Consider the following 14,058-nt stretch of genomic DNA (forward strand, 5'->3'; position numbering starts at 1 on the left):
ACACACAAAAATAGACTCCAAATGGTTGAAAGACCTAAACGTGAGACAGGAGTCCATCCAAATCCTAAAGGAGAACACAGGTAGCAACCTCTTCGACCTCAGCTGCAGCAACTTCTTCCTAGAAACATCACCAAAGGCACAGGAAGCCAGGGCAAAAATGAACTATTAGGATTTCATCAAGATAAAAAGCTTTTGCACAGCAAAAGAAACAGTCCACAAAACCAAAAGACAACCGACAGAATGGGAGAAAATATTTGCAAATGACAGATCAGATAAAGGGCTAGTATCCAAAATCTATAAAGAACTTATCAAACTCAACACCCAAAGAACAAATAATCCAATCAAGAAATGGGCAGAAGACATGAGCAGACATTTTTCCAAAGAAGACATCCAAATGGCCAACAGGCACATGAAAAAGTGCTCAACATCACTCGGCATCAGGGAAATCCAAATCAAAACCTCAATGAGATACCACCTCACACCTGTCAGAATGGCTAAAATTAACAAGTCAGGGAACGACAGATGTTGGCGGGGATGTGGAGAATGGGGAACCCTCCTACACTGTTGGTGGGAATGCAAGCTGGTGCAACCCCTCTGGAAAACAGTATGGAGGTTCCTCAAACAGTTGAAAATAGAGCTACCATATGATCCAGCAATTGCACTACTGGGTATTTACCCCAAAGATACAAATGTAGGGACCCGAAGGGGTACGTGCACCCCAATATTTATAGCAGCAATGTCCACAATAGCCAAACTGTAGAAAGAGCCAAGATGTCCATCGACAGATGAATGGATAAAGAAGAGGTGGTATATATACACAGTGGAATATTATGCAGCCATCAAAAGGAATGAGATCTTGCCATTTGCAACGACGTGGATGGAACTGGAGGGTGTTATGCTGAGTGAAATAAGTCAATCAGAGAAAGACATGTATCATATGACCTCACTGATATGAGGAATTCTTAATCTCAGGAACAAACTGAGGGTCGCTGGAGTGGTCGGGGGTGGGAGGGATGGGGTGGCTGGGTGATGGACATTGGGGAAGATATGTGCTACGGTGAGCACTGTGAATTGTGTAAGACTGTTAAATCACAGATCTGTACTTCTGAAACAAATAACGCAACATATTTTAAGAAAAAAGAAAAAGAAGAAGATAGCAGGAGAGGAAGAATGAAGGGGAGTAAGTCAGAGGGGGAGACGAACCAGGAGAGATGATGGACTCTGAAAAACAAACTGAGGTTTCTGGAGGGGAGGAGAGTAGGGGGATGGGTTAGCCTGGTGATGGGTATTGAGGAGGGCACGTTCTGCATGGAGCACTGGGTGTTATGAACAATGAATCATGGAACAGTACACCCAAACAAATTATGTAATATATGGTGATTAACATAACAATAAAAAAAGAAAGAAAAATAAGGAGGGCATGTGATGTAATGAGCACTGGGTAGTATATAAGACTGATGAATCACAGTTTTCTACCTCTAAAACCAATAATACATTACATGTTCATTAATCGAATTTCAATAAAAAATGTTAAAAAAAAAGTGTCGTATACTCCACCAACTGAGGCAGCCAGGTGTCCTATGAAGATTTTTTTAATGATTAGTGAAAACTTTTAATTTCTTTTTTTAAGCATTAGAGTGGAATCTAGTGATCTAGCCCCCCTGTAGCAGTTACCTCCTGTCTATCCCTCCAGACAAACCCATCCCACTCCTTCTGTGGGGTGGAAGTGGGAAGTAGAAAGGCCTGACAGCCTCCAGTGTTCTCTGGCTGCAGGGGTTCAGCCCCTGGGGAGCCTCAGCTGAAGATCTCAGGAAGGGACTAAAGTGGTCACAATGTTTATTTCCATGAAAACCTTATTTGTGAGGTTTCCTCAGTTATTGTGTCCCTCAGCTGCTGGTCCCTGCTCCTCATTCTCCCTCCCTTGTCCCTTAGGGCTGGCGGTGGTGGGGGTGCTGGAGACAGTGGGGGAGGGGTGAAAAGGCCGGGGGCGGGTGCGTGACAAAAGCTCTGTTGCTGCTGCTTATGCCAGGCTCCTGTACCAGCCTCCTCTTCTCCATATACCCCAAGCACACCTTGGTAATTAGTTCTTTTGTAAAGAAACTCCACAAATGATCCTACTCTAAGTGGGCCCGCTCCAGAGTCCATACTTCCATAATGGCCACAGAAAGCAGCAAGTGCACGCCTCTTTGACCTGTGTTTATCCTGCCATTTACCCAATCTATTGTGCCCTCTAATTCAGCCATTATATTTTATATATGCAATATTTTGACTAGGTTCTTCCCTGTGGTTTGTCTTGGGTATTATTGCTAACAATATGTCCCATACCCATAAGGAATTTTACTGTGTTTATTAATTATCTGGAGTCAGTCTCTTCCAATAATTCTATTTCAAATAATAAATAACGTTCAGTCTGTTGTATTTCTTATGTGGCAATCATACTTCAAGGTGTATAATTATTTTCATATGTGCGCTCATATTCCCCAGGGGTTAGCAGCTACTCTGTCACTGTTTGGTACCATGCACCAGAGAAGGACAGACGTCCTGCTGAGTTCAAGGAGAAGCAAGGGTGACCCCAGAGCAGAGGGCCTCAGGCACCAAAAAGCCACTCTTAACCTCTCCTCCATACTGCCACCTGCCAGGCAACTCCTGCAGCCAGGGCTTCAACTTTAAAGCCCTTAGAAGAAATAGCAGAGGAAGGACCAAGTCTCCCCAGGTAGTGCTCCCTCTGCACGGGGGTGGTGTGGGGTGGGGGGTATAGAAGTAAGAGCAAGGAGGGCACATGCTCAAGGTGGCTGTCTGGACCTACACACTAGCTGACATGACCACGCTGCAGCATCCTGGCACCTGAGAAATATTAGGCAGCATTTGTCACAGGGTATGGAATGGGAAAAGAGCAGAATGTGTACAAAGCCTTCTTCAAGCCCATCCTCTCATTAGCCTACCCTCGTCCCCCGGCTACCGGCAACTTCAGGATCACCTTTAGTTTCTCTGGATTTCCCCATTAATTCTACATTTTCTTCTCCCCTCCCCTGCTCACCCTAGGTTTCTTTGGGGATGTGAGCCACCAGCCCATTGGGAGCTCCTGAGGGCAGGGCTGGTGAAACCCACTGCAGTGGCACTCAGCACTCTCAGCCTGTCCCCCAGCTGCAGACTCACTGGCCCTGCAGACCTGCTCTGTGCCCTGACATCAGGGATCTTTCCTTGCCACTGACCAGAGCCACATTTGGGACAGTCAGCCCAAGCCTCTCATCATACTTCTCACAGGTAGCCTGAGAAAGGAAGTCACACAGGGCCTTGAGGTGCCTGAGAATGGCCTGCATTAGAGGGAAGACCTCTGAGCTCCTTGAAGAGATCTGGGTTGGAATTTCTGGTCTACTATTTACTACCCAAATGACCTCAGACCTAGGCCTCAGGTCCAGATCCGTAAAGAGATCAAACCTGGATAGTAATACTGAGCGTTGAAGCTGGCGGTGGGTAATAGGGAAGTACGCTGTGGTGGAGCTGTGATTTGGCAGATCTGCAGAGTGGACTGGAAATGAATTTGCATCTGTGAGTTAGGGGCCCAAGACACTTCATGGAGAAGCAAGTAGTCATATCATTCCATGTTTCACACAGAAGCATAGCTATTGATGGACAAAACAGAAGTCTCTATTTGAGAGAAATCCAACACCATCACCATGAGCCTAGGAAAGTGGTAGGTGGCTAACACTCCAAATCTGAACTAAGTGCTGACTCCCACCTCAGGGCCCAGCAACCCGGCCATGGAGCCCCATAACTGAGTTTATTAACAGGGAAGGAATGGTTTTTTCTCACTTCCAGATACTGCTAAGCTGGGAAGGAAAACTCTGCAGGAGTAGCAGAGGGCTTAAAGGCAACAAGATTCTGGTGACCATGTGCATGTGACTTGACCTGTTCTCACCTGCTGGTGAGAGTCTAGGCTGTCTGAGGGACAAGAGTGGAAAGAATTTGCACAGAACACCTGATGGCACTTTGGATGCAGTGGGCCTGCAATGGTAGGGGCCTGCTCCCAGATCAGCAAGTATTCAGGTTGGGGGCCTGTGGTTGTGAGACCTTTCTGAGCATTCTGCTAATTAGTTTAGATTCTGTGACCCAGACATGTTTGTAGGGGGCAGCTCAGGACATGGCTTTGGCTCAGTGCTGGCCCAGCAAGTCCAGGGTCAGCCAAACCACAAACTATGTCAAATCTCCAGGGGGTGGTGCTCTGGGTCCTGAGAGACTGGGGAAAGACAGAGCTGTGGGTACTAGGGGAATAGACTGAGAGCTAACCCTGGAGTAGAGCTCTGAGGGCAGCTGACCTGATACTTCAGACCCTAGCCTGATGGCCAGGACCCTTCACAGTCTACTTCAAACAGAGTCTTTCCAACAGAGCCTATGTGACCTGTGGGCCTAGAATATCTTTCTTCATGCCCAGCTCATGGCAAATCATCCACCTCTAGGAGGACCCGTCCCCACTAGTTCTCTGTGGGACCTAGAGCATGCCTTTCCTCCATGAGGTGAGACTCTGGCCTCTAAGCCATGATAACTCTTCTGGAAGACTCCTCAAGGCTAGTGGCTCAGCTCTGGATGGCCAGCAAGCCCCTGAGTGTCCCTCTCTTCCCCACCCTTATTCCAGGGAGGAGGGAGATCTTCCTGTGCTGAGGAGCTTGAAGAACAATAGCGTGGGGGTGGTTGGTAGCTCTGACAGGTCCATAACAGGGGCGGGAAACTTCTTTAATTATTTTTATTTTGTCAGGCCTGCAGCAGGCCTCAGATGCACAGGAGAGCTCAGAGATGGACACAGTTAAGAAGAATGCAGAGCCCGTTGGCACTAATGCAGACAAGCTTGTGGGGGGTGGGCCAGGAAGGGGCACCATGGGTTCTGTCACAGAGTCCTTAGGGAAATCAGCAGCAGGAGGGAGGTCTGTGAAGACACAAGGGTTATGCAGGTGCTGGGCTTGTGGACGGTGCCCAGAGAAGTGAAGTCACTCAAAATAGGAGGTTTTTCTTGAGGAGGAGCAAAAGAAGGTTCAGGATTGGGCGAGTTCTTCTGCTTCTCACTGATCCAGCTGGAGAAGTAGGTGAGCCTAGTGAAGACGCTGGGGCTTATGGGGTAGCGGCAGGCCAGGCTCCAGCTAGACAGCCCCATCAGAAACCAAGTACTACTGTTCAGCTTGCAGACCAGGGGGCCCCCAGAATCTCCCTGAGGAAAGAGGCAGAATGAGTTGTGGGAACCAAGATAGAGAGGGACACATATGTTTTAGGCAGTGTGAAGACAGTGCTCTTGTCCTCCACCAGAGTGGAATTTAGGAAGCCTTGTGTCACGTGGGCTGTGAGTGGTTCTCCTCAGAATCACGTGAAGCATTTGAAAAGTCCAGACACAGGGTCCCACTGCAGACCTCTTCAATCAAAATCTCAAGGGTAGGCTCTGGAGCTCAACTCACAAAGCTCTGGAGGGGCCCTAGGCTGGCAGTCACAGACCTATGAGAATGTACAGGGGGGCTCCAGGTGTTGGATGCCAGCCCTTTGTGCTTTCAGCTCTATGGGAGAGAAGGTAGCACCTGGTAGCACCTAGCTGAATCCTCAGGCCAGGACTGCATCCCACCTGAGCCTTTATTTTTGGACTTAAGTTCTCTAGTTTTCCCTCTAATTCTTTGCTGAGCTTCTTGAGAAAATGCAAACTGTGAGATGTGTCTGAGGAAAAGAAGTGATGCCTGAGCCTGGACTGGTAGGGTGGTCAGAATGGTAGGGTGCCCAAGGGGTCCCAGAAGAATGCTGGGGACTTGGAGCTCAGGACTCCAAGACAGGAAGGCACCTGCCACCATGGGGCGTAATGCTTCCATATCATGGTCTAAGAAGTAGGGACCAAGGAAACACAGCATCCTTCCAGCCTTCTGTTGAATAAACATGACCAAGTCCCCTCTGCGTGCAGGAGACACAAAAGTGATGTGGACAATGAAGACAGACAGTAGATCACACACATCTGCAGATGCAAGATGTGGAACAGAGGTGCCAGGGGGTGGTGAGTGGCAAGAAGGGCTGCCCTAGCTGGAGCACCAGATAGCCTCTGAGCCAAGATGGGAGCGATGTGCAAGGCTTGACCGGAAAGATCCAGGCACAGGTAGCCAGCCTGCTTGGAATAGGTGAGGCCAAGGAGTGACAGGGCCAAGTCCCAGTCCCTTATCAGCTGGGAGGGTCGGGGTGATGAGACAGTGAAGGACACTCAGCAGGGAAGTAATGTGACCTGGTCCAGATTCTAGAAGGATGGTAGGATTTTCTGAGGCTGGATGAAGCACAGCCAGTGGTAGGGCAGAAATCAGCACAGGGAGCCCAGTCAGGACACTACTTTGAGCAGAAAGAGTACAACAAAGACAGGAGAGAAAGGCTGAAGCATACGATTTGGCACATCTGGCCCTTTCCCTCCATCTAAGGTAAAAATGGAGCAGGGCCAGAAAAGCAGGATAGGGCGGAGTGGTGGGTCCTTGGTGTGCGGAGGTCAGAAAGAGGTCGAAGAGAGCAGGTGACAGAGGAGGGCCTGCCCTCTGATTGTGATGGGAGATGTTGCAGGTGCATGGCTGAGCACCAGGTGGGAAGAGGTCAGAGGTGAGACCTAGGCATCTAGCTATCTTGATTGGAGCACTGTGGAGAAAGGGCAAGCACAAAAACCTGATGGAATGGGCTGAGGAGCCCAGAAAGAGACAGGAGCAAGCTGGAGAGGGCCTATGCAGACACCACTGGGGTGAGCCCTGCTGGGAAGGCAGGCTGAGAATCAGGGCCCAGGGCAGGGGTTTGGGGAGGAGAGAAGGTGCATGTAGGGCGTTTGAAGATGGGAATCACGACAGTATGTTTCTGAGCTGGTGGGAGATGGCCAAGGAGAGAGACAAAGAGCTAACAAGAAGGAGCAGGAGGCGGGGGGGTGCGGGGGGGCTATAGAAGGAAGCCCGTGGGGGCCACAGCTCCAGAGGAGGGCATTGGTTTTCTAGGTTTGACTGTCATGCTACCTCACCTTGGGCTATCCACTTTCCTCTCTGTGTCTCAGTTTCCCCACCATAAAAGAGAGGATTCCATCGAGTAAAGGACATTCTTAACACATATGTCCAATAACATACTCATGGCCTGTTCAGTAAGAAAGGCACATGACCCCATAGAAACAATGAAAAAAACCATAAATAGTCATTCTTTAAAAGAGGCAATATATATATGAAAAAGTGCTTATCTCCATTATTCACCAGAGAAATAAAATTAAAAATCACATGAAATTGTTAAATTGAAAGTGGCAGGCAACATGAAGTACTGGAGACAACACAGAGCAAAGACAACTCTCAGCCACTGCTAGTGGGAGTGCAAACTGCTACCAAGCAGGTTAGAAAGCTGCTCTCCGGTACCTGTGAGAGACGAAGCTTGCATACCTCATGGCACAGTAATTCTACTCCTAGGGTTATACCGCACCCAAATATGAACCCATGGGCACTGAGACATATGCGCTAGGATGTTCATAGCAAATCTATCTGCAATGGTCTCAAGTGGAAACTATCCAAATGCCACCAAGACTAGAAAGGATAGATAAAGGGATAGTATGTTCACACAGCGGTTACCATATAGCAGTAAACGAACGATGTAAACTACACCTAAGTTGGATAAATCTTGCAAACATAACCTTGCCTGGAGGAGACCAGACGAAAATGCATCCTGTCTCATTCCCTGTATGTAAGTCTCAACACGAATCCCCAGCAGCTTCAGAAGCCAGAGCTACTCTCAGGGAGTTAGTGACAAGAAGGCGGTATGAGGAGGACTCTTCTGGTGCTGGTTACATGAGTGTGCCAATTTCTAAAACTACACTGAACAGCACATCTGTGAATTATGCCCTTTTCTACGTATGCTATGCTTCAACAGTGTTTTTTTAAAGAAGACAGGTATGGTATTAACTAGCACCCTTTGGGGACTTCTGAGCTTCAGCTCTGACACTTGAGGCTGGGCTGGGCTTAGGAGGAGGAAGTCGGGGGCTGGGGCAGGATTCAGAGGTGACAGACGGGGGCAGACCCCACAGGAGAAGAGGCGCAGCCTGAGTTCCCACGGGACACCCGGAGCCCATGTCACTTACTCGGCAGATGGACTTTCCTGTCATGAGGTCCCCGGCACAAAACATATCCTCGTGTATAGAATATTCACTGCTGCTGGAGTCTGGTGATTGGAAATAGATTTTACAGATCTCACTGTCAACAATGCCAACCTCTCCTTCCTGCAGCTGCAATGGTGAGGCCAGGAAATCTGCAGGGGGGTGGGGGAGAGGGCAGATGTGGGGTGGAGCCTGGGAGGGAGGCTCGCTCCCTCTCCCCCCTGCCGGCTCATGGACATGCTGCCGATTCTAGCTGACAGGATTGGGGCGTCTCTCAGAGGACTTGCAAAGATGAGGGGACAAGACGTGTAGGATGGACAGGAGCACAAAGGTGAGGGGCCTGCAGCAGGAAGGGCTGGGGGGAGGTCTACGTGGCTGCATGGGGTGGGAGTGGGGGTTGTATGAGGTGAGGCCAGGTCATACCAGGGTCCGGAGCAAGCAGGGCCTCCTCACCAGGCCGTGCAGTTCGGATTTCATGCTAAGCACACTGGGAAAACAACTGAAGGGTCTCCTTATGTTTTGAAAACAATGACAGGGGCAGCTATGCAGAGCTGGAAGTAGAAGCACAGAGGGTGGAAGCGGGGAGTCTGGGCTGGGTGGCATCGATGTGCCTGCGAGATGCCAGGTGGGCTGAGGGAGTCTGACCAAGAAGACATGGCCCAGCCTCAAGCGGCAGCTGGTCTGGAGAGGCTCCCCATGTGTCCTCTGTGTCTGCACATGGCTCCCAGGGCTGACTGGTGTTTGCATGTGGCAGCACAGTGGCACGGGGACAGCCCCCCACCCCAGGCAGCACTGCTCATGTGCAGCTCTCGGGGGTCCCCGGGGGCAGCCCTGGCCTCGCGGCTGTGGTCAGGGGAGGACGTGGAGGAAGCCGCAGAGCTGCAGGCTCCGTCGGCTCTGTCGGCTCCGTCTCTCCTGATCTGGCCTGTGCCTTCCCCTCCTGCCCCAAGTCCTGGCCTCCGACTGTCTTGTAGAACCCTCCTGGCTCTGCCCGTGGTCCTTACAGAGCCATAGTCCATCCCAGGAGGCTGTCTCTGGAAGTGCTGGAGAGCTGGTGGTTCTCATGACCAGAGACTGTGCCTGACAGTTAGGGGCCAGGGGCTCAGCCCAGCAAGTCTTGCCCCCAGTGCCACCAGAGATACTCCACCAGATCATGGCAGACCTATGACCCTACAGGTCAGCCAAATGTACATTCTAGTTTTTTCACTCAAAAGTATGTTTTCCTAAGACAAAAGTATAGTATTCACCATTGTGTCAAAAATCCCACCATTTCTCCTGTCTCAGCCTAAAAATATACTAGCAAGCAAGCTGGCAAAATGGGCCAGTTTTACTTGAGGTAATGGATGAGGGGAAGTAAAAGTCACAGAGGAAAATGTTCTTAAGCTGTCAACAGCCCAACTTCGCCTCACAGGCTGGCAAGCAGGCCTGCTTTTATTTCCTTCCTGCTGCCCCATGTACCTTCCATGGCAGGGGAAGCCCAAGAGGTGTTTGGTGAAGCCTTGGAGGGGCCTGACATGGTCCCAAGCAGGACCTTGGAGTCAGGGTGGAATCCAGAATGGCTTGGATTCCAAGGACCCAAGTTCCTGACTCTGAAAGTTAGTGATGCTCAGACTTTTTGATCCATGGGCAGAAAGAAATTTGCCAGACATGGTTTCCAGGCTGGAAGGGCCCTACAATGGGCATCATACCTCCCTCCTCCTTGGATCTTGCCCTCCCGGCCTGCCCCACCCCTACTCACCATCCTCGGTGATCATCCCCCAGCCAGTGATCCAGCAGCTGCTGTGAATGGGCAGCTTCGTGGTCGGCCCTGGGAGGCAGGCGGGGAGAATGTGGGAAGTAAAGTTCACAGACAGATGCAGTTGCAACAGGGCGATGTCGCTTCCCATGAAGTAGCGCTTGTTAAATTCACTGTGAACAATGAGTTGATACACTGTCATCTGTCGGCTATGCTCAGTGGGATGTTGGAGCTGATGGTACCCGAGCAGGATCCGGTAGTCAGATGGTTCATGGGACCTGTCATGAGATGCTGCATTGTCACCTGTCTCCGCTGTGGCCTGGGCCAGCACCCTCACATCCTCACCTGTCTACCCTCAACTCCCCCCACTCTCGTAAGCAACCAGACACCACCATTATTCCAGAGGTTGCTCTCTCCTCCCTTCCTAATATTCTTGTCATTTGGGTTGGATGTCTGTCTGTAGCCTCAGGACATTTGTCCTGTGAAAGTGTCTGATGGCTTCCCCAGTATGCCCCCAAATCAAAGGAGCAGAGAATCTCAGTGCTGGAAAGAAACAGCAGAGTACATCAAACTATACTCCTTTATTTTAGAGGAGAGAAGACTTGGCTCGTTCCCAGTTCTGACTAGAAACATTGGACTGTTCCATGGCTTGAAGTAGTTCTCAAAGACCCCATTTCCCAGCCCAGAATGATCCATTCCCTCTTCCCAGTCTTCACACACACATACTTCTCCAAGACTGGTCCCCATCTGGAGACAGGCACTCAGTGAGTCTGTGTGGAGCAAATAGGGGAATGCATGTAACTGAACTTCTCCTTATCTCTGGAACATGAGCAATTTTCCCACACAAATGGCCTGCTTGTGCTGCTACTTTGCCCAGATTCCACATGCCTGTACTCTTCTCCCACAAAGCCTTGCTAGCTCCAAGCCCCTCTTATAGGATGCATGGCATCTTTCCTGACACTGGCTCAGAATTCATTCTCTTGCATATTCTGGCCTCTCCATCCTGCATCACAGTAGTTGGGTTTATGTCTCACTTTCCTGATAGTATAAGAAGCTTCAAGGTCTGCATCTCCACATCCTCCACAGTGGGCCTCATATGGGGCCTGGCACTTGTGGGTGCTGAATAAATGAATAAAACCCAAGTGGGGTCTCAAAGCCAGTTGATGCCAATGGCTCGACCTCCTCTGACTTGGAGTGTGATGTTCTCCCCACTCCGTCTGGACACAGAGTAAGTTCAGGATACACCTGAGGAGCAGCCTATTTGCATCCCGTCTCCCAGGACAGAAACCATTTGCTTCATGCCTCACTCTGGCCTATAGGGACAATGATGACCACAGGATCTCTTAGGCACATAGTTCCACAGCAGTGACAGGAATTTCTGGGTGCTGGTTAAACAGGCTGTGCCCTGGGATGCCTTCAGAGAGAAATGTGCTAGAATGTGTGGGTGGTTAGGACCCAGGGAAGTCTCTGGCAGTTGTGCTGATGATGACCTCTGAACAGCCTGACTGGAAGAGTACAAAATAATTGTCCATTTTGTCCAGGCCCTAACTGATGCTCCCCCAGCCCTGGGAAGTGGGGGCCCTGAAAATATTGCTCTGACTTAAAGCCTAAAGCCTGTGCCATATGTTCAGCCGGGGACACTACATATCTACTACCATTTGCATAAGAGTAAACTGAAACCCCCTGAGATCTTGTTGGACTGTCGAGAGCTGGGCAGGATGCAGAAACCAGAGTCTACCTTGAGTGAGAACAGGACTTAGAATCCTAAAGTTTAAGGAAGACAAAGAGTGGGCTGGAGGCAATTCTTTTGGAACTAAAGTCTGTTTTCCAGTATTTGCTGATAATCACAATTAGAGTTAATTTCCATTTAACTATTTAAAAGTAATGTACATGTAGCTGAGATAACCAAGCCATCTTGGTATTACCAAAGTGTGAGGAGGGGGACAGATGGGGATATCCCCAGAGGAAGAGATGAGGTAAATGGCCTTTGTCCTGGGAGATGTGAACTCAGACAGTCAGGAGACTGGAGTCAGGTGGTGAGTAAGCATGGCATTCCAAGTAGAGGGGACTGCTGGGTCAAAGGCAGGGGCAACAGCCTTTCCCTAAGGAAAAAGGGCTGGGACATTCTTCAACCCCTTCTGTTCTGTCCATCTTATGACTCCCTCCCCAATCCCACCCCAGCAGCTGGGCCCATTGGGAACACGTACTTTTGGAAGCAGTGGGCAGCTGAGATCACCCAGTAGGCATCTATGAGGGCAGCTCCGCAGATGTGCTTGCCAAGGTAGAGCAGGCTGGCCTGCCATGGCCACCGTTGGTCAGGTGCGTTCTGGCCACCAAAGATCTTCCCACTTACTGCTGGCTTCCCACACACTGTGGAGACAATCCTACCCATGAAGCACCTGTATTATGGATGCCAGCCTTGGTGTCTCCAAATGTCAGCATCAACAGGCTCAGGGCCACCATGGACCCTCCTCACTTTCAGCTGGAAAATCCAAGGCCCAGGGTGAAGTGACACTGCTCATGTAACAAATGCCCGCCTGGCTTTGCTGGTGATGGTAGTGCAAAGGAAGCAGTCTTTGGGTCTGAGTAAGAAGGGGGAGTGGTCATCGAGGGGGAGGGAAGCAGGCAGCTGCAGAGGTACACATCTGCACTCACTGGGGTGCAGAGGTCTCGGAGGTGGTGCCGCCCCAGGCACTTCCCCAGACCTTATTTAACTTAACTAGCACACCACTGTTTGAAGTCCCCAAAACTGAGGACTTCTGAGGGATGCTGTTTGCTCAGGGTTATAGATGATTAAGTGGTTGCACCCCCCCACCCCAAGCCTAATATTCTAGGGAAACTGAGGCCACATGGAACACATTCTGCTTCACAATTCTCCCGCTGAAGCACTGCATCCCCATTCTTAAAATGAAGAAGGTGTGGGGGCCCAAAATGACGGGCCAGTGCCAGACCTCCTCCCTTGAACTGAAGATGCTTGAGACCCAGTGGGAAAGAGCCTGGTCTCCTAGGCCTTGGCCCTCCCTGACCCAAGGAGGGCCCCACCAGGGACCCAGAGACTCAAGAGCCCCACTTGGCCAGTTAGAGGTCCTCCTGGCTGGTGGGGTTTGGGGGGGCCCTTGAGAGGTGGGCGAACCTGACACCCCTCGCCCACTCACTCACCATCTGCGGTGGTTCCGTTGGGCTCAGCGCGCAGCAGCAGCGGACGCAGCCAGAGCAGGGCTGTGGCTAGCACGCAGGCCCCCTGCCAGCCTGGGCCTGAGCCCTTGGCCTGGGCGCTTGCCATCCGGCCAGTCCACGTCCGACTCCTGGATGAGTGGACTGCGCGGCGCGAGGCTGCGGGGGCCGCCGGGAAACCGCCTCCCTCCGTAGGGAGTGTCCCCCTCCCAGCCCACTCTGCGGCCTGCTTGAATAGCCAGAGAAGGCAGTGGACGGCATGTGCCTGGAGCCCGGAGGCCCCAGGCTGAAGGGGGAAGCAGAGGGCACATAGAGTCTTCTGCCCAGGGACCCCAGTTTGATAGCAGAGACATCAGGACAATTATGGTGTATGCCCAGGAATAGGCACTAATGATCAGAGAGGCTAGGCACTTCTATAATGTCACCAAATATTTCCAACTAGCTTTCAAGATCCAATGCACTCATTTCTGCCCCCTCCCCCTGTTCACATAATTAGGTCAGACCCACTATGGATAATATCCCTTACTTAAACTCACTGGTGCAAAACAGCATGGCATAATCATGGGTGGATATTTCATCAGGAGGGCATTATGCAAGTGTATGGGTTGTATGGGGAGTCCAACCTCTGACTGCTAACCACTCATGTTCTTTCCAAATGCAAAATCATTCACTATATCCCAACAACTCCAAAGGCCTCATCCCATTACAGTATCAGCTCAAAATTCAGAGTCTCATCTGTTAAAGGAGGTCACTAAGAGGACTGGACCATTGGTTGATCTTACAGCTGGACCCAGGCAATTGGAGGCTCTGCACTCTCTCTCCTGGCCTTGGAATGTATGCTCTGCCTACCAAGTGGGAGCTGCTTCAAGGACACAGCCTTGAGAGAGTAAGGTGTTGTTGAGACCATCTGGACTAAGATATGTGGCTGAGTCCAGTAAAGGCTGCTTCTTCTTCTTCTTCTTCTTCTTTAAGATTTTATTTATTTTTTTGACAGAGAGAGAGAGCACAGGCAGGAGGAGTGGCAGGCAGAGGGAGA

The 14,058-nt window shown here is 50.6% G+C and overlaps 1 protein-coding gene across 1 annotated transcript; it reads right to left on the bottom strand.

The window, feature by feature from the left end:
- Positions 1-4,882: 4,882 nt before the first annotated feature.
- LOC114201130 (serine protease 40) lies at positions 4,883-13,131 on the bottom strand. Its single transcript, XM_028093654.1, has 5 exons — positions 13,008-13,131; positions 12,056-12,218; positions 9,852-10,126; positions 8,099-8,265; positions 4,883-5,200 (listed from the first exon to the last, which is right to left on the bottom strand). The coding sequence occupies exons 1-5, from the start codon at positions 13,129-13,131 to the stop codon at positions 4,883-4,885; spliced, it is 1,047 nt and encodes a 348-aa protein (XP_027949455.1).
- Positions 13,132-14,058: the final 927 nt, after the last annotated feature.

The sequence above is a fragment of the Eumetopias jubatus genome, unplaced genomic scaffold (assembly GCF_037043125.1).
Source record: "Eumetopias jubatus isolate StellerSeaLion01/CBP00866 unplaced genomic scaffold, mEumJub1_p1.0 scaffold_203, whole genome shotgun sequence".
Lineage (NCBI taxonomy): Eukaryota > Metazoa > Chordata > Mammalia > Carnivora > Otariidae > Eumetopias > Eumetopias jubatus.